Source organism: Colias philodice, chromosome 5 (genome assembly GCF_061535455.1).
Source record: "Colias philodice isolate Cphi_HAF_F1 chromosome 5, ilColPhil1 Martin Lab GWU primary, whole genome shotgun sequence".
In the NCBI taxonomy this organism is placed as follows: domain Eukaryota; kingdom Metazoa; phylum Arthropoda; class Insecta; order Lepidoptera; family Pieridae; genus Colias; species Colias philodice.
The window spans coordinates 11,541,347-11,567,804 of record NC_143090.1 but is presented as its reverse complement, the minus strand read 5'-3'; the positions used below and the strand labels follow the sequence as shown (position 1 = coordinate 11,567,804).

General features: G+C 30.6%; 3 protein-coding genes and 1 long non-coding RNA gene across 4 annotated transcripts in view; 3 read left to right on the top strand and 1 right to left on the bottom strand.

Annotated features, from left to right (window-relative positions):
• Positions 1 to 5,069: 5,069 nt before the first annotated feature.
• LOC149488673 (neuropeptide SIFamide receptor-like) overlaps positions 5,070 to 26,458 on the bottom strand; it is a 99,488-nt gene continuing 78,099 nt past the window's right edge. The window contains exon 3 of the mRNA XM_089695146.1: positions 5,070 to 6,057. Within this exon, the coding sequence (XP_089551272.1) occupies positions 5,292 to 6,057 (766 nt within the window). The 3' untranslated portion in view covers positions 5,070 to 5,291. The remainder of the gene's footprint in view (positions 6,058 to 26,458) is intronic.
• On the top strand, positions 17,423 to 18,997 carry LOC149488678 (uncharacterized). The gene is made up of 2 exons (XM_089695189.1): positions 17,423 to 17,460; positions 18,503 to 18,997. The coding sequence occupies exons 1-2, from the start codon at positions 17,449 to 17,451 to the stop codon at positions 18,995 to 18,997; spliced, it is 507 nt and encodes a 168-aa protein (XP_089551315.1). The 5' UTR covers positions 17,423 to 17,448.
• On the top strand, positions 22,622 to 24,307 carry LOC149488677 (uncharacterized). Its single transcript, XM_089695190.1, has 2 exons — positions 22,622 to 22,707; positions 23,889 to 24,307. The coding sequence occupies exons 1-2, from the start codon at positions 22,696 to 22,698 to the stop codon at positions 24,270 to 24,272; spliced, it is 396 nt and encodes a 131-aa protein (XP_089551316.1). The 5' UTR covers positions 22,622 to 22,695; the 3' UTR covers positions 24,273 to 24,307.
• LOC149488676 (uncharacterized) lies at positions 25,017 to 26,145 on the top strand. Its single transcript, XR_016315597.1, has 2 exons — positions 25,017 to 25,228; positions 25,547 to 26,145. It is a non-coding gene; the product is annotated as an uncharacterized LOC149488676 (long non-coding RNA).

Sequence of the window (26,458 nt, the reverse complement as noted above, 5' to 3'; positions counted from 1 at the left end):
ACCGCGTAGAGAGAATTTGGCCTTCTCATCAGCTTAATTATTCTCGTTCACATTGTTTGTTTTGTTGTTCTAGTATTTTGGTAATTTCTAGGAAACAAACATGAAAATCATCTATCAATCAATAAAATTTTCAAAATAACCAAACAAACCAACGGAAAACTATCGTGCTTCCTAGCACCTCTAAATAGCATATTTATACTTCTTTCATAATTCATATATTTTACTTTATTATAAATACCTTCTGTGTCACCTATATCTATATCGCATGATGCGTACGCGTAATGTTTTCTGTCCATACATTTTCTTGCTCCAATTTCCTCATTTAAACGATCTTAATTCACAAAGCACGAATGTAAATTACTTCTTATGCAATGGTAACATTACAAGCTATAAAATCATCCATTTTTCGGGCAGATGCAATTATGAATCGATTTTTCTTTGACAGTAAGTATGACTCTATTTCCTGCCAGACCGAAACTTTTTTTTTAGTCTCCACCGGGAATCGAACCCAGTACCCCTCGGTTCTACGTTCTCCTCTCATCTCTCGTACAGGTGGAAAGAAATAAAAATACAATGATATTTTTTAATAATGTTTATTAATTTATCCAAATACAATCCATAGTGTTCTGCAATAAGTGAAAGCGGTTAGTAAAGCTACATCGGGCTATGAACCACACAGTGACTGTCAGTTGTCACACTATTGCATAACGCCGTTTATAGGGAAACGTAGAAAATATTATAAAATTGAACAGCGCATGCAATAGTGTGACAAGTTTACAAATTCAATGTTGTTATTGTGCATAAACTTAGTACATTTATTTATGTTAACATTGTCTACTTTTAATAATTATTAATTATTTTTTTATGTTGTAATAATAAGTATTGATAGTCTCATTGCGTTTAACAAAATTGTATGTCTTAAGAGTTTGTTGTTAATATTATAATGTGATTTTATTGTCACTATATTATCAATATCTGATTTTATATTTAAAGTTCAAGACATTGATGTTTAATAAACTTCTTACTGTTCGTATAGAGAAATGATTTTTATTCCTTTTTTATAGATTTACACAGGCTAATAAAAATAAATATTGTTTTACCATATATAAAAACAATGTAATAAAAGAAAATTCGGCTATAAAAAGTTACACTTTATAAACGCATTAAAACGCACGCAAAAACATATTGCGCAAACTACAGCAAAAACATATTTTAAAGAAAATCTTCATGAGATTATTTAATGGGTAATGTATTGGTTTTCCTAAATTTTGCATTACTTACCTAATATTATATTACATACCTAAGACGCCGACAGTTAATATCTCTAACAGCCAATGATAATTAATATTTAAAATATCCCGGAGTCCATTGAAGTCATTTTTATGAACAAATACCTCATTTCGTCATAAAGAAGAAAAACATATACAATAACACTGCAAATGTGTGTATATTATTTGAACTTTCCAAAATCATGCAGTTTTTATTACGGTGCACTTTCATCAAACGAGCGAATATTCATTATGTCAAATTGTTTTGGTGCAGTACAGGCGCAGAGCATTCTTTCGTAGTTCATAGGTCTAAAAGATTCTATGCAATGTTCTTATACTATACAATACTGAATACGAGTTTATCTTTACTCTAAAAGATAACGAAAGAATGCTCTTGCTCTAGCTCTAGATCTATGTTCGTTTGATGAAAATGCACCGTTAGATTCACATAAAAGTGTCACTATAGTCAGCGTCTCAAGATTGAAAATCTATGTTTTCTATATTGCAGTATAACTACCTACATTATAAATTAAGGCATTATATCCTTTTTAAGAACTTTAAAATTTCCTTTTTTTAACTTCCAAATGGTTTTTAAAAATCGGTTTGTTTAAAAAATAATCCCAAACTATTTGCGAGTAATTCAGGCATTGATATGTATATAAGTTAAATGAATATGTTAAGATTGCTTCTGTTACAATATTTTGGGAATAAACAATGTCGTAACTGATTTGATTATGATTTCTTTGTTTTTTTTTATTTGATAATTTTTTTCGGGTGGAGGCTCATTTCTGCTGTTCGTTTGTTTTATTTTCTTATAACAAGACAGAAATATCAGTGAATATGCAACCCAGATTGTTAAAAGTATTGATTTATGAATATTTTTAGTAAATTTTCATTTTTACTAGTATTAAAAATTCAATGTTTATGATTTTAACTAACCAATTAGACTGAAATTGATGAAATTTTATTGAAAAAGTGTTTCGTATACAGATGTAATGTTAGAATATTATGTAAACGTGAAATAAACTTCATAAATCAAATCAGTTACGAATTAAATTCTCTAATTTGTCTAAAATCTAAATTCGAACATCAAACTATGTCTATACATGAATATACACTATTTTACACATTTTCTAAGTAAATCCTATCAACACTACAAGCCTATTTTTACAAAATTACGTTTTTCATAATACAACGCTTGCTAAGAGATTATCTTGTTATTTGTTGAGTATCAAATTCAATGAATTGTAACATTTTTGAAGATATTTTATTTTTTGTTAGGTATATAAAAGTTCCGTTTGCACATAAGTTATAGTTTTTCTATAAATTTCTTCATGTTAATATTATGTGTGAGAGAGAAAAGTGAGAAATCTTTTCTTCAAATAATTTCTGCTTAAATATTGTTTCTTTTAGAGATAAAAACACCCTTAGTTTCTGAAAGTAATCCGTAAACTATAACTTATGTGCAAGATTTTATAAAAGGACATGAAAATGATGGATCATTTTTAATATAAAAATTTTTGTTATTTCTATTGCATGAGTATACAAATTTTTATTAAAAATACTACAGCATTGTATAAATGTTGAGATTTGTGTCTAAAAATATTTTCACGCAAATAATATTACCATTTTCACTTCCAGTTTTATTATTACGTCTATAGTAATAGATATCTAATAGCAATTAGATTAATTTATTTTTTTTAATAAGAGAAAAAGTAATATTTATTCATAATATAAAATCAAACATATTTTGTCGAGTTAAAATATCCTTCAGACACAACAATGAATTTAACTATAAAATAACATTATAATGTAATGTTACATGAAAGCTGTGAAAAAAAACGAATAAAACTTTGAGGAAATTACTAGAATAAAAAAATAAAAACAAATATACGTAAAACGTCATTCAGTAGTAGGTACCAAAATAATTAAATACCTATTATTTTTATTTACAAACCCTTATCCCTTATCTAATGATTACATAATTTCATAAAGATATTAGCGTAGTATTTTTATTTTGTACGTTTTTAAAAATCATCAATTTTAACATATCAATTCGTATTTTATTAATGCTCTTTAAAACATTTTTATCTTATAAGCTATAGTTTTATGAAATGACCACTTTATTAAAAGTACAAATGTTTAATTATTGAAGGTTCCAAAGATACCTTCCTCAAACATTCTCGAGAGAAATTAATTTAAATATTATAAGTACTTAATAAATACATACTATACAAATTATTCGTAATTAATATTGCCAATGTCAAACATAAAACTACATTATTTTAGCAATTATACACAAAAGAACCAGGAATATCACAAAACATTCAATGCGTCCTTTTTAAGGAATATTATGTGCTTTGCTCTCAGTCTTGCAAGCTTCAATTTGTTACGCAAAAAATACAGCCAGTGTATAATAATTCTACTACCAGATGTCACTAGAGACGCTTATGAATCCAATTAAAATAAATCTAGGTAAAACATGCTTTTTTACTTTAATAATAGTCAATGTACGAAGCAGAAAGGGCCCATTATACTATTAACAGCAAAATTATAATGGGTCTATTATAAAAATCTGTTTTCAATACAAATTGTTTATTTCATACAAAATAACACAAATAAGCAAAGAGCGTTCCATATCCTATCTGCATTCCGTTCCGTAGAAAAATACATTTTTATTTTTCATTTTTTTCTTGTTTCATAAAAAATTTACACCTAGTGCTATTATTGTGTACAAATATATCATTTGAAGGTTATAAAATAGTTTTTCATCCGTATTAGATTGTAATAGTATGAAAATATTTCATATATAAATATCTTAAGAGTATTTCTTTATCTAAATTACTATAACATTTGTGCATTAGAAGCGGCATTAACCTGAGAACAGGCGACTCCATATTGAAATATTATTCAATACAATTGTAACAATTGCCTCAAATACGATTTCAGCTCTTAAATCTAGTTTTTTTCTTATAAATCTAGATTACATAGCTATATGATGATAACAAAAAATCATTTAACTATGACGAAAATTAAATAAATTGGTCCTATGATAATTTTACTGATTTTTTTTTTGTTAATTAAATTATTGTTAATTCACTTTGCGTCGATAAGAAAATTAAATGTTAATAAAATGTTTGTGCTTACAGCATTTACTTATTTATAATCATAATCTATCTCAATCATATAGATACTAATAGGTTATATAAATGTTTATACATATAATATTATTTTTATTCAATACATTCTTTAAGAGAAAATATATTTTAGCATAGTAAATTTGTATTAAATCCAACAACAAACCTACAGAGTTATTATTATTATAAAAATATTGTGCAATTTTTATTAAATTATATTATAACTTTTTGAAGCTTTGCTCGTTTTTGTTTTATATAAAATGTCATCGTCTAGATAAAAAAAGAAAGGACTCCGTCCATAGATTAAATATTGCTTATTATATTATTTACTAACTTTGTTATTCAATGAATATTATTATTTTTCTGTCATCATAAAATGTTAACTTTTACATTCTATATGGGGTATAAAAATAAGCCAAGCAAATAATTCTATTTTGTACCGTTTTAATAAAAGAATATAATATTACGATTAATCTCTATAATATAAAAGACGTATGCCTGTAATATGGGAAATTCTATTCGGATTACTTCAAAATATTAATATAATACTGCTAGAGAAGATAAATATGTTGCGAGAGATGATATTAAAATAAAGTAGTAACATACACTTCAATACATAATATATAAAATTACTCTGATGTGCGTGAATCCGCATCGTACAATTATTGGAAAGATGTCATTACGTATAAAAGTTAGATAAGTTTATTAGATCATTTAATATTACAACTAGAATATATTATTTTCTGTATAGTCATAACCGAAAACCTTTCAATCAATAATGCCAGTTAATATAACAGTATATTCATTTACGATATGGTCAGGGTACTGACAGCGTCAGGGGTCGGCTCTGAGCCTGATTGATTTCCAAGAAGTATTGAAAATTCGTTTAAACTCCAGTGTGGTTGAAGATGAAGGATACAGCATTCTTGTCAACGGGCGGAGATCGACGGGTGATAGAAGCGTGGTTGTTGTTGTAATGCCAAGACTTCCTGGTGGAGGTGCTGGACGATTGTAGGGCAATTGTCTCGTAGTAACGCAGTCTGCCGCAGCATTTCCTGCTCTTGACAATCGCGACGAAACCCTTCCTGTACTTCTTGTTGAAAAACGCGTACAGTATTGGGTTGATGCAAGAGTTAGAAGAACCGAGCCACTGCGCTAACGGTGTCACTATCGGTAGCATTTCTTCCTCCCACTTTTGTATCGGGCCTCCCAACTTTATCCTTGCGAAGATGAGGTATAGTGGGAACCAGGACAGGACGAATAGAATGACCACAGCGACCAGCATTTTGACAACTTTGACTTTAGATTTCTGCTGCATTCGCTCCATTTGTGCATCTTGTGTGTCAGTGGGGATAGCACGGCGCCAGACTTTTATCCAAATTAAGATGTAGCACATGGTAATAAGGACCATGGGTAGGATATAGCAGAAGATGAGGTTGCCGATCACGAAGTAGAGGACCTCGCTGATGGGGTTCGGCCAGATGTCCAAGCAGAGATGGACGTGTGGGGTCTCATCGAACACGACCACGAGGTCGAAGAAAAACACCCAAGGTATGGTGACGAGGATGGCGAAGATCCAGATGAAGACTATCATCATGCGTGCTCGTCGCTTGGTAATCTGACATTTTAGTGGCCACCAGATAGCGAGGAATCTGTAACAAAGAGAATTGTGGTTAATAAACTATTTAAACAGCCATTGAAGGATACAATACAGTTGATTTCAAGCTGTTCGTTTTCAAGCATTAAATGCTTGAAAATGAATATTAAGTATTAATATCAGTAAATTGTATACTAATAAATGTAGCTTTTAATAAACAAATATTACAGTATCTCGATCTCGATTCTGATTGTCAATTGAATTAAGGCCACAACTTGCTTAACGCCCGTGGACAATAACAATGTGACATTGGGCAATTTAATATTTTGTGCTCTTGTAACGATTTATGATTTTGTGAAGCCCTTAATCACGATTAAGGGAAATGAGATGTAAAATAACTTTGACATCTAATTGGGACGTAATGTGGCTTATTTGAATCTATGGAATTAATCAATTAGTAGTAGGTGTAGTACCTAAAACGCGAACACAATAATATGAAACCATTTCTAATCATAAATTAATTAAATGTTAATTTGTATAATCTCTTATCAGTAATAGTCCGGGATACATCGCCCATTTTTGCAAGTGATTACTATCAAGCTAATTTTTCGTGAGTAGCTTTATTTTGATGAGACGCCCAATAATTTCATGTACGAAACTCTCGATTGTGGTAGCTACCAGAGGAAACAAGGATAAAATATTTTGATTTGATGGTTCTCAAATATTAATTACCAACTGAATGTTTTTTTTTGTTCAATCTCAAGATAATTATCTAAATTATTAGAAAAAATATTTGTCCTACAAAATCTATGGTTTGATCAAAGAGTCCCCCTTTCCAATGTGTATCGATAACGAAGTCATCATAAATGATTACTAACCAGCTGATTTTTTTATTTTCACTTATTTAATACTTGTATAATTCAACGGACATATTGTCCTACAAATTGCGTAATAAATATTTGAGAACCGTCAAATCAAAAATTTTTATCCTTGTTACCTCTGTAAGCTACCACAATCGAGAGTTTCGTACATGAAATTATTGGGCATCTCATCAAAATAAAGCTACTCACGAAAAATTAGCTTGATAGTAATCACTTGCAAAAATGGGCGATGTATCCCGGACTATAAAAGAAACAACGATTAGAAAATGGCTGAATCATCGAATTGGATCTTTATGTCTGTAGAAATATATTTTACAAAACGAATAATTTCCGTAATCCTAATCCCAGGAGTTATATTGAACCAGGTACAGCCACAAGATATATGCCAACGATTGATTTATCTTTATAAGAAGGTATTTTATTATCTTACAATCATTCCATTCCCAAAGGGAATCGACCTTTTTTTTGATAATATTTTCCAACCATTGCTTGGCCAAAGGTTATGGGAAAATAGACAATAGAGGCTTTTATTGCAGATATAAGCAGGAACATAGGTTTTTATAATCATCAAAGTCTCAAAAAGGGAAAATTTATTTTGAGAATCTATAGCTACTATGTAATATAAAGCTAAGAATATGTTGAATACGATATCTCTAATCTATTTAGTCTCAGAAACTATTGGTTCCGATTGAAAAAATATCTATTGAAAAAAAAATCCCTTTTAGAGCAGGTGAACTTGTAGTAAGTAAATAACGAAAACTATTCATCGTATACAAGAACATAGAACCCCATAAATTCATCAGCGAAAGCCACTAAAATTTTATACCGTAATAATTGGCATCGTAAGATCGCGGGCATTCTGCTGAAATCGTCTGAAAGTTTCAGCTCGTGAAGCCAGCCGCCTGGAAGCGATTAGAGGCTGGCATAATTGGTTTGGAAGCTACGTTGCAAATTGTGAGACGTAAATAAAAGCTTCGTGTATGGAAAAATGTATTTAGTATTTGTTAAATGTTTTAGTGGTAGAGCAGGATTACCTTTTAGTTTGTAGATTATTTTATTATCATGGACCAAACTACACGGCTTTAATATCACTGTATCTTTAAACGGACAGATTTAATTCAAACTTTATTAACGTATCGATTGGTGACAATACAATAATGTCATGAGATTTACCGTGCTTTTTAGTTTTTTTTAACTATATTTTAAGTAAATATAGTTCGTCTATTAAGTAATCTAGCAACACCACTGACACGAAACTGACAACTACATATTACGAGACAATTTCAGTTACGAGAAGATTAGATTATCTTTGACTGGGAAATGAATCTAATTAACTATACCTAACTGAAAACGTATATATCTGTCAACTGTGCTGAAACGTTAAACTTGAGTATACTACAATCTTACTACAATACAATGAAAACTAAAGGTGTATTTTTAAATCTGGTAATTTTATTAGTGATCAGATTAATTAGGATGGTCTACAATGATCTACAATGATAGAACGGCTAGAAGATTAATATTTATGGTTTTTTTACCTGGATACCACGTGGTAAACGATCTAGTAAACAAACTATTTAATGTTAAGATTATTATAAAAATCTATGAACAATATTTAGTCCACATGCCACTTTTCATAATCTATTAAAATTAATCCATAAATAGTAGATGCGGTGCATAATAAAATAAATGGCCCAGTCTACTTCCGAAATAACTAATCATATTCAGATATCCGATATATTGACCTATTTAATTTTCCTGATTATAAAGATATTGGTGCAATGAGATTCTACTTATAAAAATAGATATATTATGTTGTATATTCTAAAATTATTATGTCAATCTAATACAAATAAATAAAACGATCATAATTATATAAATCCTCATTATAATATAGCATTATTAATTATTATAATCCCTCATGGCCAAATGTTAACGGTCAAATTTAATAAATTCTTAAATAAAAGTATGAGCCTTATAAATTATAAATTAAGCACGATGATTGGAAAAAGTTTTATGTTTCATTTAATTATGTAAATGCAAATCATGCATAGATAATTGAATCGATGTTTATATCTATAATTTTTAATAAGGAAGGAAGATTTTAGCTACATGTTACGTCATTACCTATACGGAATAAGGAAAGAAAGGAAAATGCCTACGCCTAAGTGACAACAACTAATTAATAAATTATATACGTAATTCTGTCACTTTTTAAATTTAATCTTTAACTCAAATGTCAGTATATTTGCAATAAGATTTACCTCAGATAATAATTGAGTTAAATTAAATTTGACAGCTACGTGTTACTTTTCGTGTTTACTTTAACAATTAGGGTATTGCAATTAATAGTATTAATTATTTTTTGTACCACTTAATTTATAGATTATGTGAAAAGATACTTCTTATTCGTGAGTGTGTGATAAATAAAATATACGGCAAAACTTTTAACCTACAATGTAAAATGTAATCTCCCTGTATTTAACATGCATTATGTAGTTTAGAAGTTTTCATAAGAAAAAATATCTCATAACTAGATTTCCGCCCGCGGCTTCGCCCGCGTTTTCAAAGAAAAACTCGCATAGTTCCCGTTTCCGTGGGATTTCCTATGTGTTAATCCAAGTTACCCTCTATATGTGTGCTAAATTTCATAGTAATCGGTTCAGTCGTTTTTACGTGAAAGAGTAACAAACATCCATACAAACTTTCGCATTTATAATATTAATATAGTAGGATAATATTATTAAAATTAAATTTAGTTTAATAGCGAAATTAATAACTATATCAATCATATTATGATTGGCATCACACCGATTTTACCTCTATTGTCGTTAGATAATGTATAGGTATTTGTTATTTTGAATGACATTTTGTATTTAAAGACTCTTAAAATATCTCAGTGCACCACCGACCTTATAAGCCGATCACCTTGAAATGTCACACACGCGCGCTACACCCGGCCATTATTCATTTATCCAGCTGTTGAGATACTGTCTTTATTTTTAATTTATTTCATACTTAAATTGCTGTTTATGAAAACAAATTAAATATAAGTTATCGTACTGAAAGCTATAATTTGGGGGCAGATAATATCATTTTAATTTTTAAAGATTATTGAGAAATTATGATACGCGTTTTAATAACAGTTATAAATACAGACAAGGACAAGTGAAGACTTGCCTTGTATTCAGTAAATAAGTATCAGTTCGAAAATATAGGTATAGGCTCCATGAACAGGGGCATAGGCCATTAAATTTCGGAAATAAAGCGTGGTCAATAGCACAGATATTAAATACATTGCTTACATTGAAGCTTAGAAAATAACAAGGCGTTATATGGAATAGTTAAAGTTTTTACGCAGTTTTAAAAATATCTTATAATGGGACGCATCTTTGTATTATGGAGAAGGAAGACTTAGTGCAAAATAAAGTTTAGTCTTTACTTAATTAGCTCTTCATTTTGCCGTTAAATCTCACATTTCCATACAATCCCTGTCTGTTCCTTTAGCGAATATTCTTTGATAAGGGTTCGCGTTACCATAGCATATAAATGCCTTAAATGTATTAAATTTCGGGCTCGACTATAAATAGAAAAGTGACAGAGACAAACGATTGTATCGGCCCGGTTGTTGACCCATTGCAATTTTTGGCACATTCGGGGTCAGTGACCTCTTATCGGTGCGGTGATTTTGTCTGGAAAGATTCATGTTGTCCTAATTAAGTTTATCACGCATAAAATAAAAACAAAACACCGAATTACTTTATGAGTTGTCAGCCATAAAATTCCTGACTTGCATTCTATTTTAATTCCTTATGATTGCAGAAACAATGTCAATATGTGTCCACGAACAAATAGTTCAAACTGAGTTTGATTAGAAATAAAAAATCTCTAAAAGCTAAAAGCTTCGAAAGTTGTGTCGAAGTGCGCTATCGATAGATGCACTAGTCACAAGAGCGTTAGAGATAGAAATTGCAATACTTTTTAAAATTCGTTTATTTATCAGGTAGGTACTCTTTTATATTGGCAGGATATTTAAATTTATATTTTGGTTGATATTTGCAAAACCAATAGTAAATAAAGTGGTATAAAATTATTAAAAAAAATAAGTTTCAATTAAATATGAGTCATATTATTCTCGTTCCTTTTATATTACGAGTGCTTGTCAAAAAATTATAATAACCAACACGTCAGTAATATCACTGTAATAAAAAGCGATTTATTACGATTATGTATGCACAATTATCAATTCGCATAAGTTTGACAGTTAATTTTGACCCTTTTAAAAGTTGAGTGTAAACTCCGAAAATTTGGGTTAAAAGGGGTTATAATTTATCAAGTTTGTGAATAAATTTTGAGCAGATTTCATTTAATTAAGCACGAGGAGAAATATCTCTTCGAGGTTCCGTACTTGATGATTGAGTACAACTTAAAATATTTTGCTTTATACCTAATAGCGAAGACGACTATTTCTAATTTCATCAGACTTGCTTACAACTGCAACTTTTCTCCCGAGAACGGCATTGCAAACATATTATTTCCATTATAAACGATGAATTTAGATATTAGAAAAACAAATTAAAGTTACTATAGGAAGAATTACTTAATAATGTAATGGGATCCAACCAACATGCATACAAAAATGTATGCGTGTACTAGAGTACACACGTAAGAAGTGAAACTTCTTTATGACCTTAAAACTGTCACGAGAATGGCGTAACGCAAAAATGTCACGCGTACGGCGTAACGCAAAAATGTTACACTAAATTTTTGTCCAACCCCGATAAAGAAGTTTCACTTCAATAAAAAAGTAGTTTCCCTGCAGTCGAACATACATAGATGTATTTCCAAATATTTTTTACGGATCTCTAAATTCAATAATCCATCCGTGGATCGTATAGTACGCCAATTTGTTTCACGCCGCGCCACAATCTGTCATACCTGATAGCAATTATTGTCCGGTTATGTTGTCCTGATGTTTCATAAGGATTAAGGGGTAAAGGGCAAAATAAATACTAATAATGGTGAATAATAATAACAAATTAAGATCATAACGTTAGCTAACAGTAGCTTGCAAGTCTAATTCCGCGTTTCCACCTGCAAGTAGACTTGCAAGCTGCTGTTAAACAGACTGTCAGACATTTTTTGCGCAAGTTTTCTTGCAGATGGAAAGGCGGCCTTAGCGTAGAAGTGGAAAGTGCATAGAGTAAGGGAAATGGCATAGAAATAGAGCTTAAATGTCAATGTTATAAATGTCAAAGAGAAGCGATGCGTAAAAAATGTGAATTTCTATCTAATGCTGTATCGTCAATCGAAAATGCAATGTGAGCAAATTTTTATAATTAGAAAAAGGAAGATTATTTTTTGAAGCTTACTTATGACTATCAGAAGGTAGACAATCTTATGGATATAATTATGAAAAAAATATAAATGCCCTTGACCCTGAATATCGTTTTAGCATAAATAGAATCGATGGGGAGATTTGACACTTGATTTCTAATAGTAACTTAAGGTCTAAACCAAAACCCTCAGGCGATTTTTGTTATTTCGAATGTCTATTTTGTCCAAACTATTATGACAAACAAGTTGTCACAAATTTAATCAAATTGAAGGTTTTTGACACACATAAGCGAATAGGATAAACATGTTTACATGCAAGAAAGCGGTTAGAGCGGTTTAAAAGTGGTCGCCCATCAATAATCAATATATTGGCTGCGCTGCGTCCTGCTTAACTTTTTTCAATCTTATAATATAAGAAGACATTTAATCATAAATAATAGTGATAAGAGCGCCTTATCAATTATGCTTCTTCGTTGCATACATAATATAGTAGCTTAGTTAAACTTCCTGAAATACTAGACTTATTTATTTACTAGCTGTGCTCCGCGGTTGTACCCACAGTGCTCAGCTCCTATTGGTCTTAGCGTGTTGATAATATATAGCCTATAGCCTTCCTCGATAAATGGGCTATCTAGCACTGAAAGAATTTTTCAAATCTGACCATTAGTTCCTGATTTAGCGCGTTATATTAGTATAGATTACAATCGGGTTATAAAAAAGAAGTTCAAATCGGTTATTTTTATATGAATTATAATATTTTTTTGTCACTTGCTCTTGACCGAGTGCAAGAAAGGCCTTAAATCGAGTTTATATACGACTTAAATTAATTTAAGCTCATTACGCTTGAACTGTAATTAAATTATGGGGCTTATCGAAATGTCAGAATGTACAATATTTACATAAAATCTTCTAGAATACTAAGGAAACACTAAGTTGAGCTTTTATTGAGATAAGTTTTGGATTAAGGTCTATTCTTGTCGTCATATTTTTTAAGCTTCTGTTTACAACATTTTTTTAGCAAAATTTTCGCAAATAAGCTACTTATACTTAAGCATTTATTATTATTATTTATGATTTTATTTCTGAGAATATAAGATTGGATTATTTACCTAAATTTTCTTATTCGTTTTATTTATATGTACGTTTTATTTATTAATTCAAAATCGGTTTAAGATCTGAGGGCCAAACGACAGGGAATATATTTTTAATTAAGTGTAATTTTATCTCGAAGGAATTCGCAAGTAATTAATATAAAATATAATGAACACCTTGATTCTGCTCTCTTTATTCATACTCAATTACACAGTAAGTGTGATTTTAATTACGACATTACTGTTAAAAATATTTACCTTATTATAGAACCCTTAAGATTATCCACCAATCAATAATATAACATATTGCTATCAATATAAAGTTGTTTTTATATTAACAAAAAGTCCAATGTGGTCGGTTTATGGCGTAATGCAAAAGGGGTCAAAAGGACCGTATCGACATTTATTTATCGAAAAATCGATATATCAATTTCATTTATAATTCGATACTGTAATGACTCGTCGATTATATTAATTATTTTTCGTTAAATGTTATGATATTCGATTAAATTACGTTGATAATATTATGTTATGAAGGAATATGTGGATATAAAATCGAAATTCAACCACTTTATAACTTAAACTTTATAATTAATAATAATGAAAATATTTTTTTCTTACTACCACAAATACGACATTTTGGAGGTTTTTTACTACATCACGCAAAACTACTGAACAGATTCTGATGCGATTTGATGTGTAGGCTTTGGTATTAAAAAAAGTGAAATGCATTATTTGATGCAGATCTAAAATATTTTTCAAAATATTAACCATCACCTCTTTGTTTCCAGAAATCAAATATCGATCCTGTCTTCATTTAATTTTCACTATTTCATATTAATTGACAACCGTGGCCGAAATTTCACCAGGACACATACAAGTAATTTCACAAAACATCAGTAAAGTACATAGTACATAAATACCACAAACTGGTCCTATAAATAACAATGAACAAAAATACATTTGAGTTAATAAAGAGTACAGTTGCATATAATTGATAATAATTCATTGAAATGGGCGAAGCGATTACGGCCCGTAACCTTTTGATGGTAATCTTACGAAATGAACTTGAATATGAATCTTTATTAGACTTTTTGTATGCAATGCCTCAATGGCCAGCTTTATATCTTATACAATATATAAAGTTTATTAAATAATTTAAGAAAAAGCTAATAGTTATTTTTATTTTCCCAGTGTTAATTATGCAGATAAACAATAATGCATGGGTAACACCTGTTTTAATCTTCTTCTTCTTATATATAAAAATGAATCGCAAAATGTGTTGGTAAGCGCATAACTCGAGAACGGCTGAACCGATTTCGATAATTCTTTTTTTATTATATTCCTTGAAGTGCGAGGATGGTTCTTATGTAGAGAAAACGTAAACATGTACCACGGGCGAAGCCGGGGCGGACCGCTAGTCTATAATATAAAAATGAATCGCAAAATGTGTTGGTAAGCGCATAACTCGAGAACGGGTGGACCGATTTCGATAATTCTTTTTTTATTATATTCCTTGAAGTATCAGGATGGTTCTTATGTAGAGAAAACATAAATATGTACCACGGGCGAAGCCGGGGCGGACCGCTAGTAACTTATAAAAATGGTATTCTGCTACGTTTACTCGAATTAAACAACGAGACAACTAAACTAAGCTAACTAAATGTGTGCATTCGTTTATCCAAATAAATAAATCGTTTATTTGCAAGTAAACATGGTATAATTACCAAGAGGATCTGGGTTGAAATAAGAAAAAAAAATAAAATGTAAACGTCCAATTTAAAAAACAAGGTATAATTTTTAACCCATGACCTTCTCAATAGACACAAATTATAATTATTGCATGGTTATGAAACCGACGAAGATTAGGTAAGTCTAAATTTTTATTTTTTCATCAAAACCTATACAAGTAAATTTGGCGATCAATCTCCTCCTATAGACTTTAATATTATTATAACCTAATTATTATAATTAAAACTAACAGTTTTAATTTATTTTGTTAATATAAATAATGTAACCTACAATATAATAAGGATGAATAATTTGTTGACAGCCTTGTCAAAGCTGATAAGCATCTGGTGAAATTGCACAAAATTAAATTAAGCACTTTATCATTTAAACATGGCGGTTTTACGTGACACGCAATAAAAAATAAATTATTTATTTGTGCAAGAATTAAGTAGATGCCACCTGATATTAAAGAAAATATCTTTAAAATTCATATACAAAAGTAGGTCCCATCGTTATTCGTAACTAATGTCTGATGTTTGTGTTGGTCATTGTAAATAGAGATGGAAAACACTGCTTTGGAATATTCAGGTTTTAAACATGCATCTTTCAGAAACTATTTTTTTAATTCATTTTCTTCCACACAATAATTTTCAATTGCTGTTCAGTTAATAAGACGAAACTAAAATGTTATACTTACTTATCACTTTATTTTTTTGTAAACTTTGACTTGACGTGGTACCTAATTCTGTGTAAAATAACATTATACATAATATATTGTATAGACCGACTCCGAATAAGATACATAAGATACTGAAAAACGAATCCATATCTACTAATATTATAAATGCGAAAGTAACTCTGTCTGTCTGTCTGTTACTCAATCACGCCTAAACTACTGAACCAATTTTCATGAAATTTGGTATGGAGATATTTTGATACCCGAGAAAGGACATAGGCTACTTTTTATCCCGGTAAAATGACGCAATCCCGGAAATCTTTTTTTTTTCTTTGACTGCGCGGGCGAAGCCGCGGGCGGAAAGCTAGTAATAAAGTAAATGACCATATTGTTATGAGAAAACAACACAACTACAGTACAAATCTGCAGTATTTAACCAAAAAATAAATATTCGGTATAATCACTTTAACTATTCAAAAAAAAAATATCGAATCGATAACCGTTTTGTACCTTAATTGAACATAAAATCCTCTAAAAACGAAATACTCGCACAATATTCAAACAGGCCTATTAAACCCGCATTCATAGCAAAACAATGGCCGATAAAAATCACCAAATATAATATAATTACTTTATCAACGATGCAGTTACATCACGCTTGAAGCTTAATGAGCAAGGTTGAGAGATTTATTGCATCCAACATATTTGTTATATATCTTCTTTGCAATATGCTCTGTACTTTCGTGTACGGGAAATAAACATATTTCTTTTAATTTTTAACTTTTATATCATACAAACACACACATAATATGTGGTCTATGATTCGCGAAATAAATATTATTATTTCTGAAATAAGATGAACATTCCTATAGAAAAATGCTAAAAATGCGCCAACAAAAATTGTTGAATTTGTAAATATTCAGTTGAATTTCATGCATGGGAAGCTATAAGTGTACAATATTTATCATAAAATACTATACTTACTAGTTTTCAACATAATATAATTAAAGTTCTCTATCGCAATATTTAATATTTTCGTACAAATTATAAATTCAATAAGCCTATTATTGTCTTAAGCAATGTATGGCCATCTTTGTGTCTGTACCTCTTGACTTGCTGTTCTATTGTAGTTGTAGTTAAGGTTTAAAAGCTATTGCACAAGTTTGAATAGGTTGCTTCATATTACATTTATTGTAAAATCGGTTATTCCTCTTTTACAATGGTTTATGAATAGTTCAATTCTTAATCGACACTGACTTGGTTTATCGTTTATCAATATTTAAGCTAATAAAAATTATTAATTTAAAAGTAATTTAGTTTATACACATTTTTTGTTTTATTTTGTGGCTTCGTAACGTCTTTATACCTATTGACAGATCAATAAAAGTATCTTCCATGGACCATACTCAAAAGAAATTATGTTTGCACAATCAAATCAATTGAAAATTTTGTACAACAAGAGATTAAATAGGATTAACATCATTAATAACATTATCTTTAATCTTGCCGCTCTATTTAATCGATAAACGGTTACATCTATCAATCAATAAAAAAACTTATGTAAATCAAACATGTCTATTATTTTGACATGAACCGATCGCAAAAAATCATAACCGTTTTGCTGTGTTGCGTAAAAACCGCCCCTGTTTCGAAATTTCGCGATTAATTTTCAACATATAAAAGCTTACATGACTCTTCGGAAATCAGTTGAACACTGGAAGTGAAGAAAAATGTTGAAAATTGTAAGTAATTTGCACTTTAAGGTTTTAACTTTAGTCATAAATAATATTCGAGACGTATGATCGTAATATAAATCGAAAGTTTATAAAAAATGATATATTCCTCATATAGACTAATTTTATTTTTTTGGTGTAAATTAGTTTCATATTTAATCTGTGAGATATATTTCATTAACTAAAACAAATGTTTATTGAAAAGTCGAATTCAATACTAAAATAAAATTTACCTTTACCTTTCGTACAATAACAAAATTAAAATACATTTTATTAATTGCTATGCGTATATTTACAAAATAAATGCGCTTAACCTTACAAATATATTTATTATATTACAATAATTACTTTAAATATATTGTTGCCAAAAATAGCATATCTCTGGATTAGTTACAGTTGCCAAAAAACACTTAACTCCCACCTTGAAATTTACATATAATGTTAACTTTAACCTTACTTACCTCGACTTAATCGAACTTATAAGCCAACCAATATTGTTAAGCCTCAAGTTATTAAAATTAAGTACCGTTGTGGTATTAAGTAAAATCGATTTAATATAAGATATTACAATAATAGTATTATTTACATATTAATATTTATTTTCTTCATATTGTTGAATAATTTATACATTTTAAACAAATATTTGTATTATATTTTAATAATTTTTAAGTCAACAATTACTTTTTTCTATACAAAAACCATATTTGATTCATAATGCACAATGCACTTATCGAATAAGAAGTAGGTTGCTGCTCTTTATTAAAGCGTGATGGAAGATCTGAATAGATTGATCATTCATAGAAAAAGTTATAATACCCTTTGTGCATCTTATGAAATTTTTAATATATTTATTTAAGTAGTTTCTTTTCTCTTTGTAGTTTTGAAAGTTAATATCCTGTAAGTTGTGTAATTAATTGACATCTAGGTACATATAAAAAATATACGAAGAATTTATTAAATCGACTGTGATATAAAAATTGTTGTTACAAATGTTCTTATTAAAGAACGATTTTCATATACTATATTACTATACTGAAACATTTATTTCCAGGTAATCCTCTCATTCATTGGCTGCGCGCTATCCGCGCCCTACGACGCCTACGTACCGCTCGCCAAGACGACTCTCACCACCAGCAGTCATGCAGTCGACCACGGCAGCACACACGTCATTCCTGCAATCCCATTGGCCAAAACAACCCTGACTCAAAGCTCCCAATACGTCGACCACGGCAGCAGCCACATCATTCCGGCTATCCCATTGGCCAAAACAACCCTGACTCAAAGCTCCCAATACGTCGACCATGGCAGCAGCCATATTGTGCACGCACCTTTACATATTCCGTTAACTAAAACCACGTCCACACATAGTAACCAAGTGATCAACCATGGTGTGTACCATTCTGTACACCCCTTTATCCATGAAGTGGAACATCACCCGGTCGTTTTTCCAGCAACGTCTTTATATTCATACAGAACTCCTGACTCTGCTATCACCCACCACTCTTCGGAGACACACGAAACTGTACCTTATTATGCTTATCATTAAAGTTAATTTAGCTTATGAATGTGTTTTATTTAATTTGGTAATCATAGATATTTCGCTGCCTGTCAAATCTTTATAGTTTATCGTATCCTATCATACTTTAGGAAGTAGGTTAGGACCTATCCTTATCCTTACTAATACTATAAAATCTAAAGTTTGTAAGAATAAATTACTCTTGCAAGCAAAACAGTATCTATCTTATCTAGATTATAGTATATCACAAATACTTTTTAAAGAGTACCACGCAATTCGCAAGTGAATCCACAGACACCAGATGTGCATATAGATTAAGCCAAGAAAAATTAAAATGAAAATATCAATTTAATTATTCGTTTCATAAACACAATTTAACAAAGGCAGAAATTGATGCTATTAAACCAAGAATTATCACTAGATGCAAAAAAAGGTCGCGGTCATCGAGTGTGTTTATTTTTTATACAGTCATTAATAAAATCAGTCTTGTCAAATTTTAAGCGCCTGGCTATCAATAAAATCATTATTTTAGGCCTTGAATAAGCATGGGTTATGCAATACTTAATTATAGTAACAAGGTAAGAGTTGGTCTGACAGCTTCCTAGCTTTAGAGGTAAGATCCTTGGTTCAATGGAAGAGTTTAAATAATTTCGAAAAGATGTCAGGTGAAATGTCATGCAGAAAGAAAAAAATAATAATACCGAAAATAAAAAGATGTCAAAGCTATGTTCGAATGGTGCAATCCTGAACTTTCGCATCATAGACTATTTTTTTTATTTGCTATTTCGTTTTATAGCATTCAAATGCTTTATAATAAGAAATAAAAAAGAGCGTGTGCACCGAGCACACGTGTCAGAAGTGAAACTTTTTTGGCAAGATTCAAAGATACCAAAATCATCGCCTTACTCCATGACGTGACACAACGCGCCTACTACTACGAGGCGGGTGTTTATGTTTTGAGCCCGACAAATTAACCCTTACGGGACATGCGCCTATGTTAAATGGTCCCCAAATAAAATAATCAGGGTAACAGCTGTAAAGTGCACCATGGCCCATCGGGGACGTTTTGCACAAAAAGACAATAATACATGATTTACGGCAGCGGGTCGATGACTTCAGATAAATTATGAACGACCCTACAATTATGGAAATTAGGCTTTTTAGCTTTGATTTATAGGGAAGGGCGTGTTACTGAATAATTAAAATATCATTTGGATATGATATCTGGAGCAAAATAAACGCCAGTATAAACAATAATGTCATCGATTTTCTGATTATAGAAATATTATTATACCTTCACTTTTATTTTTATAAATTAATACATTTTTCATCTGAAAGCTTGCGTGGCGGTCACAGGCTTCATATTTTAACATGAAGTGATTTCGCCTTCGAGTTTTTGTAGTTTCAGCAAAATATTATAACATAGAGCTTTCCTCGTTATTATTTTTTATACCACATCCAAAAACGTGTTTCTTAAATCGTTGTCAATTAAGACAAGTTTGCGATTTATTGTGAATATAGAATAAATACATGTAAGTAGGTTGATGCCAAGTTCAATCAGTCAAGTTAAGTTACGTAAGTTATAACTTGTTTTGGACCAGTACTCTGTAGAAAGTTACGTATGTTTTTTATATTAATAGTACTTATAAAGCCTTTATTTATGATTCTATGATAAGGAGGACTTTCTTTGTTCCTTGTAGAATATAATTTTAATATCAAAGAGACAAAATATTAGTACATTTTGTTTTTATTAGTAGGAACCTGCCGTAATATAAACGTTTTAAAAATATAAAACCGTTTTTTTTTTGTTTCAACGCGCTATTATCACGACTTTTAAAAAAATATTTCACCATTTGGATATGTCCGCGTTCCCTGTGTGCTATTGGCCTTATATTTACCCCGAGCGTAGTCGGGTAGAACTACTAGTAGTTGCAAAAGTTTCAAGATTTTTATCTCATTTTGAATACGCAACGGCTAAAATGCGCAAAATGATTTATTTTGACATAAATTAATGAGCAGAATGGAGCTTACTTTTTAACATAACTATTTAAATTATTAAATAATATTAAAAGCCGCGGCGGGTAGCTAGTAAAACACAATTTAAATATTAACTATGTACTCAAACTTTATTACTATGTTATAACATAGGACACGGACGTGACATAATAATCAAACAACAATGTTCTGCAAATAGTACAATTTAAAATTACGATAATATCCTTGTTATATTGGAAATTAATTGAATTATTAAACTAAATTTCTTAATACTACATATTGGTATCATAAATACCATTTTAATTAAGAAAATTACATAAAAAAACATTTCTTAAGCCGTTAAGATTATTCACTAGCCTTATTTGTGTTTAATTCGGCTTTTATGAGCGTAAAATTACGATTGTGTTGTTTAGTAATAAAATGTCTTGTTTATTGTCTGCTAAATAAGGATTATCTCAAAGCTTATCTTCTTGTAATCAACTTTCGTTTAAAATCCGTTAAAAGACTTAAGCCAAAAAGTAGATAACGCAGGCTTCATGGGTATTCCCTGAAGCCTCGGTGAGAGAGAACTAGATACAATGATAAGAATCTATACTAATATTATAAAGCTGAAGAGTTTGTTTGTTTGTTTGTTTGAACGCGCTAATCTCGGGAACTACTGGTCCGATTTGAAAAATTCTTTCGGTATTAGATAGCTCATTTATCGAGGAAGGCTATAGGCTATATACCATCACGCTACGACCAACAGGAGAGGAGCCACGGGGGTGAAACCGCGCGGAGCGGCTAGTATAAAATAAAATCTAAAAATCTTAATAACTTATTAAAAAAAAGTCTAACAATGTATGTTGGTTTGTAACAATGAGCTTTCCGATATTTTGTAGAATTTTATAGATTGTTGTAGATGCAATAGGAAGCTTTTACATTATTGATGATAAGTTTCAATTTGTGAAACTAGACTTTGTGCATATTTGCTTTTGTAGTTTTTTTTTTTTGTGTACAATAAAACTACTAGAAATATACAATGAATTAAAATACATAATATTATTCCAGAGAGATGATAATGTGGGTTTGCATAAATTATACTGGTTATTAAGGGTGCCTAACCATTGTCAAAATCTCAATGGAGTGGACCATACCGACCGCTTTATGTTCACTTTCTTTTTCAGTAATGAGATTAAACTGGAAAAAATATTTAAAATTAAGCCTGTATCATTTGCAGAGAATATTGATTTTATATTAGCGTAATTGTAGATATATTTGTTATCTATCGACTATGATCGTCAAGCGTGTTTGATATATATATATATATATATATATATATATATATATATATATATATATATATATATATATATATATATATATATTTCAAAGTGTTTAATACTAAAGTAATGAAGAAATTGGACGTAGAGCAATATTCGTATTGTTAACTAATTGTTTCTATCCAATAGGTATGAAGATCACAAAGTTTATAACAATAATCCAATTAGAACAGTATGTATACACCAAGCCGCATGTGATCTTTAATTTTAAACTTGCAAAACGTTACCATTTTCGATACAATCATAAGCCCAAAATAAAGGTAAGCTTATGACCGTGAGATATGATCAAGTACATACGCAATATTCAACTTTCGGCAGTTGGTATATAAGCGAGCTTCTGAGGCTGTATAGTTAGATATTTCGGCAAGCTCCTCTCAGTAACACTATTATCTGTGTACCAAAAAACTAATCATGCAGAAACTTGTGAGTGCCTTTTTTATTTTAATAGGGATTTAAAGAACTTTAAGAAAGCTCAAACAAAAGATGTGGCGTGTTTTGTTTTGCATTGCTTTTGGTGTAAAGTATTGTGTGAATTTATATAGTGGCGTTTTGGTAGACCAGTCTTGATTGAGACTATCCTACGGAGGAGGAGATAGTGTATAGATTTCGGGAATATAAGTGCTTCTTTATACTATTGTTACGATAGTTCATGGGACTGAAAAAATTATAAATTAAAAAAAGCATTTAGTGCATTGCCCGTGTATCATTTATGTTGAAATAGTCAATAGTTATAAAAACTATAAAATAATGAAAAATCATTTAAAAAGTCATCGGGTTAAATAATAAAAGCTGCGGTTTAAATCTAAATATTTTCTTATTTGTTAAAGCTCGCGTTAATTTTATTTAGCTTGATTAAAAATGTAAATGAAATAAGCGATTGTCTTAAGGCTCCAACATAATTAAGTGTCAACTAAGTTTTAAGTGATCGTTAGGGGTTGGATTTGAATTTTAAATAAATGTTCCGTTGGATATAATATTAAATTGTCTTATACCGTGCTTTGGTTTTATGAGGGATTCGTTAACTGACGTGAAAATGGCACTAATTTAGCTAAAACTTTAGTTACTTATATTTTACTAGCTTTCCGCCCGCGGCTTCGCCCGCGTTTTCAGAGAAAAACCCGTTCCCGTAGGATTTCCGGGATAAAACCTATCCTATGTCCTTTCTCGGGTATCAAAATATATCTATACCAAATTTCATGCAAATTGGTTCAGTAGTTCAGGCGTGATTGAGTAACAGACAGACAGACAGAGTTACTTTCGCATTTATAATATTAGTATGGATTGTGTTTGTCCTGTCGTCTTTTATTATTTACTAGCTGTGCCCTGCGGTTTTACCCGCATTGCTCCGCTCCTGTTGTTCTTAGCGTGCGTATAGCCTTCCTCGATAAATGGGTTATCTAACACCGAAAGATTTTTTCAATTGGTATATAATATAATACTAGCTATAATGTATGAACTTATCAAACTTCAGAGGTTGGTGAACAATGGTTACATAGTTTCATAAGATATCGATCAATAAAATATTTCCTCGTATATAATTAGTGTAGAATTAAGTTGTTCATCTAAATTCTTCCTTTTAAATAACACAATATACATCATTGCAGTTGGTATTCGCCGCTTTCCTGGCCTGCGCTGCCGCCGCCCCTGGCGTGCTCCTGCACGAAACCCCCGTGGTGGCTGTCCACGCGCCTGTGGTCCACACCGTGCCCCTGGCCTCCAAGACCACCATCACCAAGAGCAGCCAGCTGGTTAACCACGGCTCTCCAGTGGTCCACGCTGTCCACACACCCGTGGTCGCGTCCGTACCTATCGTCAAGTCCGTGCCAGTTGTTCCAGTAGTTCACGCGCCAGTGGTTCACGCGCCAGTAGTTCACGCTCCAGTAGTTACCCCAGTGGTCGTTAAGACCGCCCCAGTTGCTGTCTCTCACAGCAGCTCGTTGGTCCACCACGCCCCACTTAAAGCTCTGCCAGTTGTTGCTATCCACTAATTTATTTTGTAGCATTTAATAAATATTTTATTTTTGATTTTGTTGTTTTATTTACATTCAATATCAATGGCTAACTAAATCTGTAGGAGAGAAACTTCCAAAGCTTTAATGAATGAGGTAAAAACTTTGAAGAGAAATACATCAAAAGCTGGAAAAGCTTATTTTAGACCGTATGAATTTGTTAATTATTGTTGCTATTTTCATACTTTTACATAATTTGGTATCAATTTTAAATCCGTTTCTAGAATAGTTAAATTCAGTGTAATGTTCATCTAAATCAATTTATTCAGAAAATTGCCCGATCGTCCTTCACTTAGTAATATTATGTATATGCAAGTTCTCATATTTATAACTTCACAAAATTTACGTGTTCATATAATTGTGTTTTGTCCCATAAATTATATTTCAATCTTTGTTTTGTATTGGCTGGTCTGAAGCGGTGTACAAGACGACAAAAAATATTTTCGAATCCATAGATCACGGTTTATAAATTATTTCATTCAATTATGTACCTACTAAGTTTTATAGTATTCAAATGCTTTATAATTGAGAAAAAATAAATCTCATTATTTCGTTCATTTATTTATAGTTTATACTTATTTTCATACATGCTTATTTTCATACGCATAATATACAGTAATCTAACTTTCACATTAATTATAACCAGTGTTTCATTATTAGGTCCATAATTGATAATATAACTTACATCACACATATAATTTAACACATAATATTCCTAGGAACGATTGCACAAGTATAATATAACATACATACAAAGAATTTTTCTCCGTAACGTTAGAAATTCGTGCCGATGGGCGAGAAATATCTTTCCTAAAGCGGATTTGAGAGGCGCAGGGAAATCCAACATTTTCGTCGTATATATAAATTGTCAAGTAACCAATTGGTTAGTCAAAGTTGAATCTCGGTGAGAAATGGCTTCGAAAACTATATTCTTGGTAAGTTTTATAAATTTTAAATAATTTATTCGCAAAATAAAAGCTTAGCTCTATCTTATAGATACATGTTAAAACATAAAATGAATTGTGATTCATGGTATCAAGATCCTTTTTATTATTTGTTTTTTAACATATCCCCTTCTAATAGAATACAAGTAGATTCGAATGATGAAATGTTCATATGGCTTTTTATAATGATAAGATTTGTATTTAAAAAGACCGATTCTATTTACTTAAGTAAATTTTAATTCAATGGTGCGATGAAAATATTTTACTAAATTTTCATAACCTCATTGCATTTCTTTTTATTTTTTGCAGATCTTCCTATCTCTTTTGGCGGTAAATGCAAAACCAGTGACGGTATCGGTATCGCATCCACCGATTCTACGATTGCACGCACCAATCATAAATCACGTGCCAATCATACATCATGCACCAATCATACATCATTCTCCAATCATTTACCATGCGCCAATCATACATGCTCCGCTTGATGTGTCTTCTCTAAGTACGCTGTTTCATCCAATTCATACACATTTCTTTTCTTCGCCTTTGCTCTTCAAATAGAAAAACTATTTAGATGTATTATAAATATAAGGGATATTGTATTAACTGTAATTATGGGTAAATGCACTTTATTTGGTATCCACATAAGAGTGTAAATAATTGTAGATGTTTAAGTAATGTATAGGTTTCCCTCAAAGACCGAAAACGCACATTGAGCAAAAAAAAAAAGCACACAATACGTTGTCTTCTATAACCAACTTATAGTATGTATTACGTAGGTACAATATCGATATTATTGTATAATAGCACGGCCAGTATTTCCATATTATATAAAGTATGTTAATATGTCTATAAATTTGTATATAATGTACCTACAATATATTATACGGAGTTAATATTAATAATCGCTATGAATTCCTTATTGTTAGCTAGCTTCCCACTTTAACTTCCCATTATAATTATGATGATTATTTTAACCGAAATATTGCCTTTCCGTTTCATTATAACTAGATAAGTAAAAACTTTAGGCAGGGCAAGATTTGTGTAATATAATTATACACTACTTTTATAGATGCAACATGATTTTTTTCTTAAAGCAATAACATAGTTACGATTATTTTATTGAATAGCGTGGAGATTCATCGTTCCCGGATTAAAAGATCCTTTAACTTTTCGATCCATCATGATAAATACCAATAAAAACTGCTGCAACGAGTTTCCGTA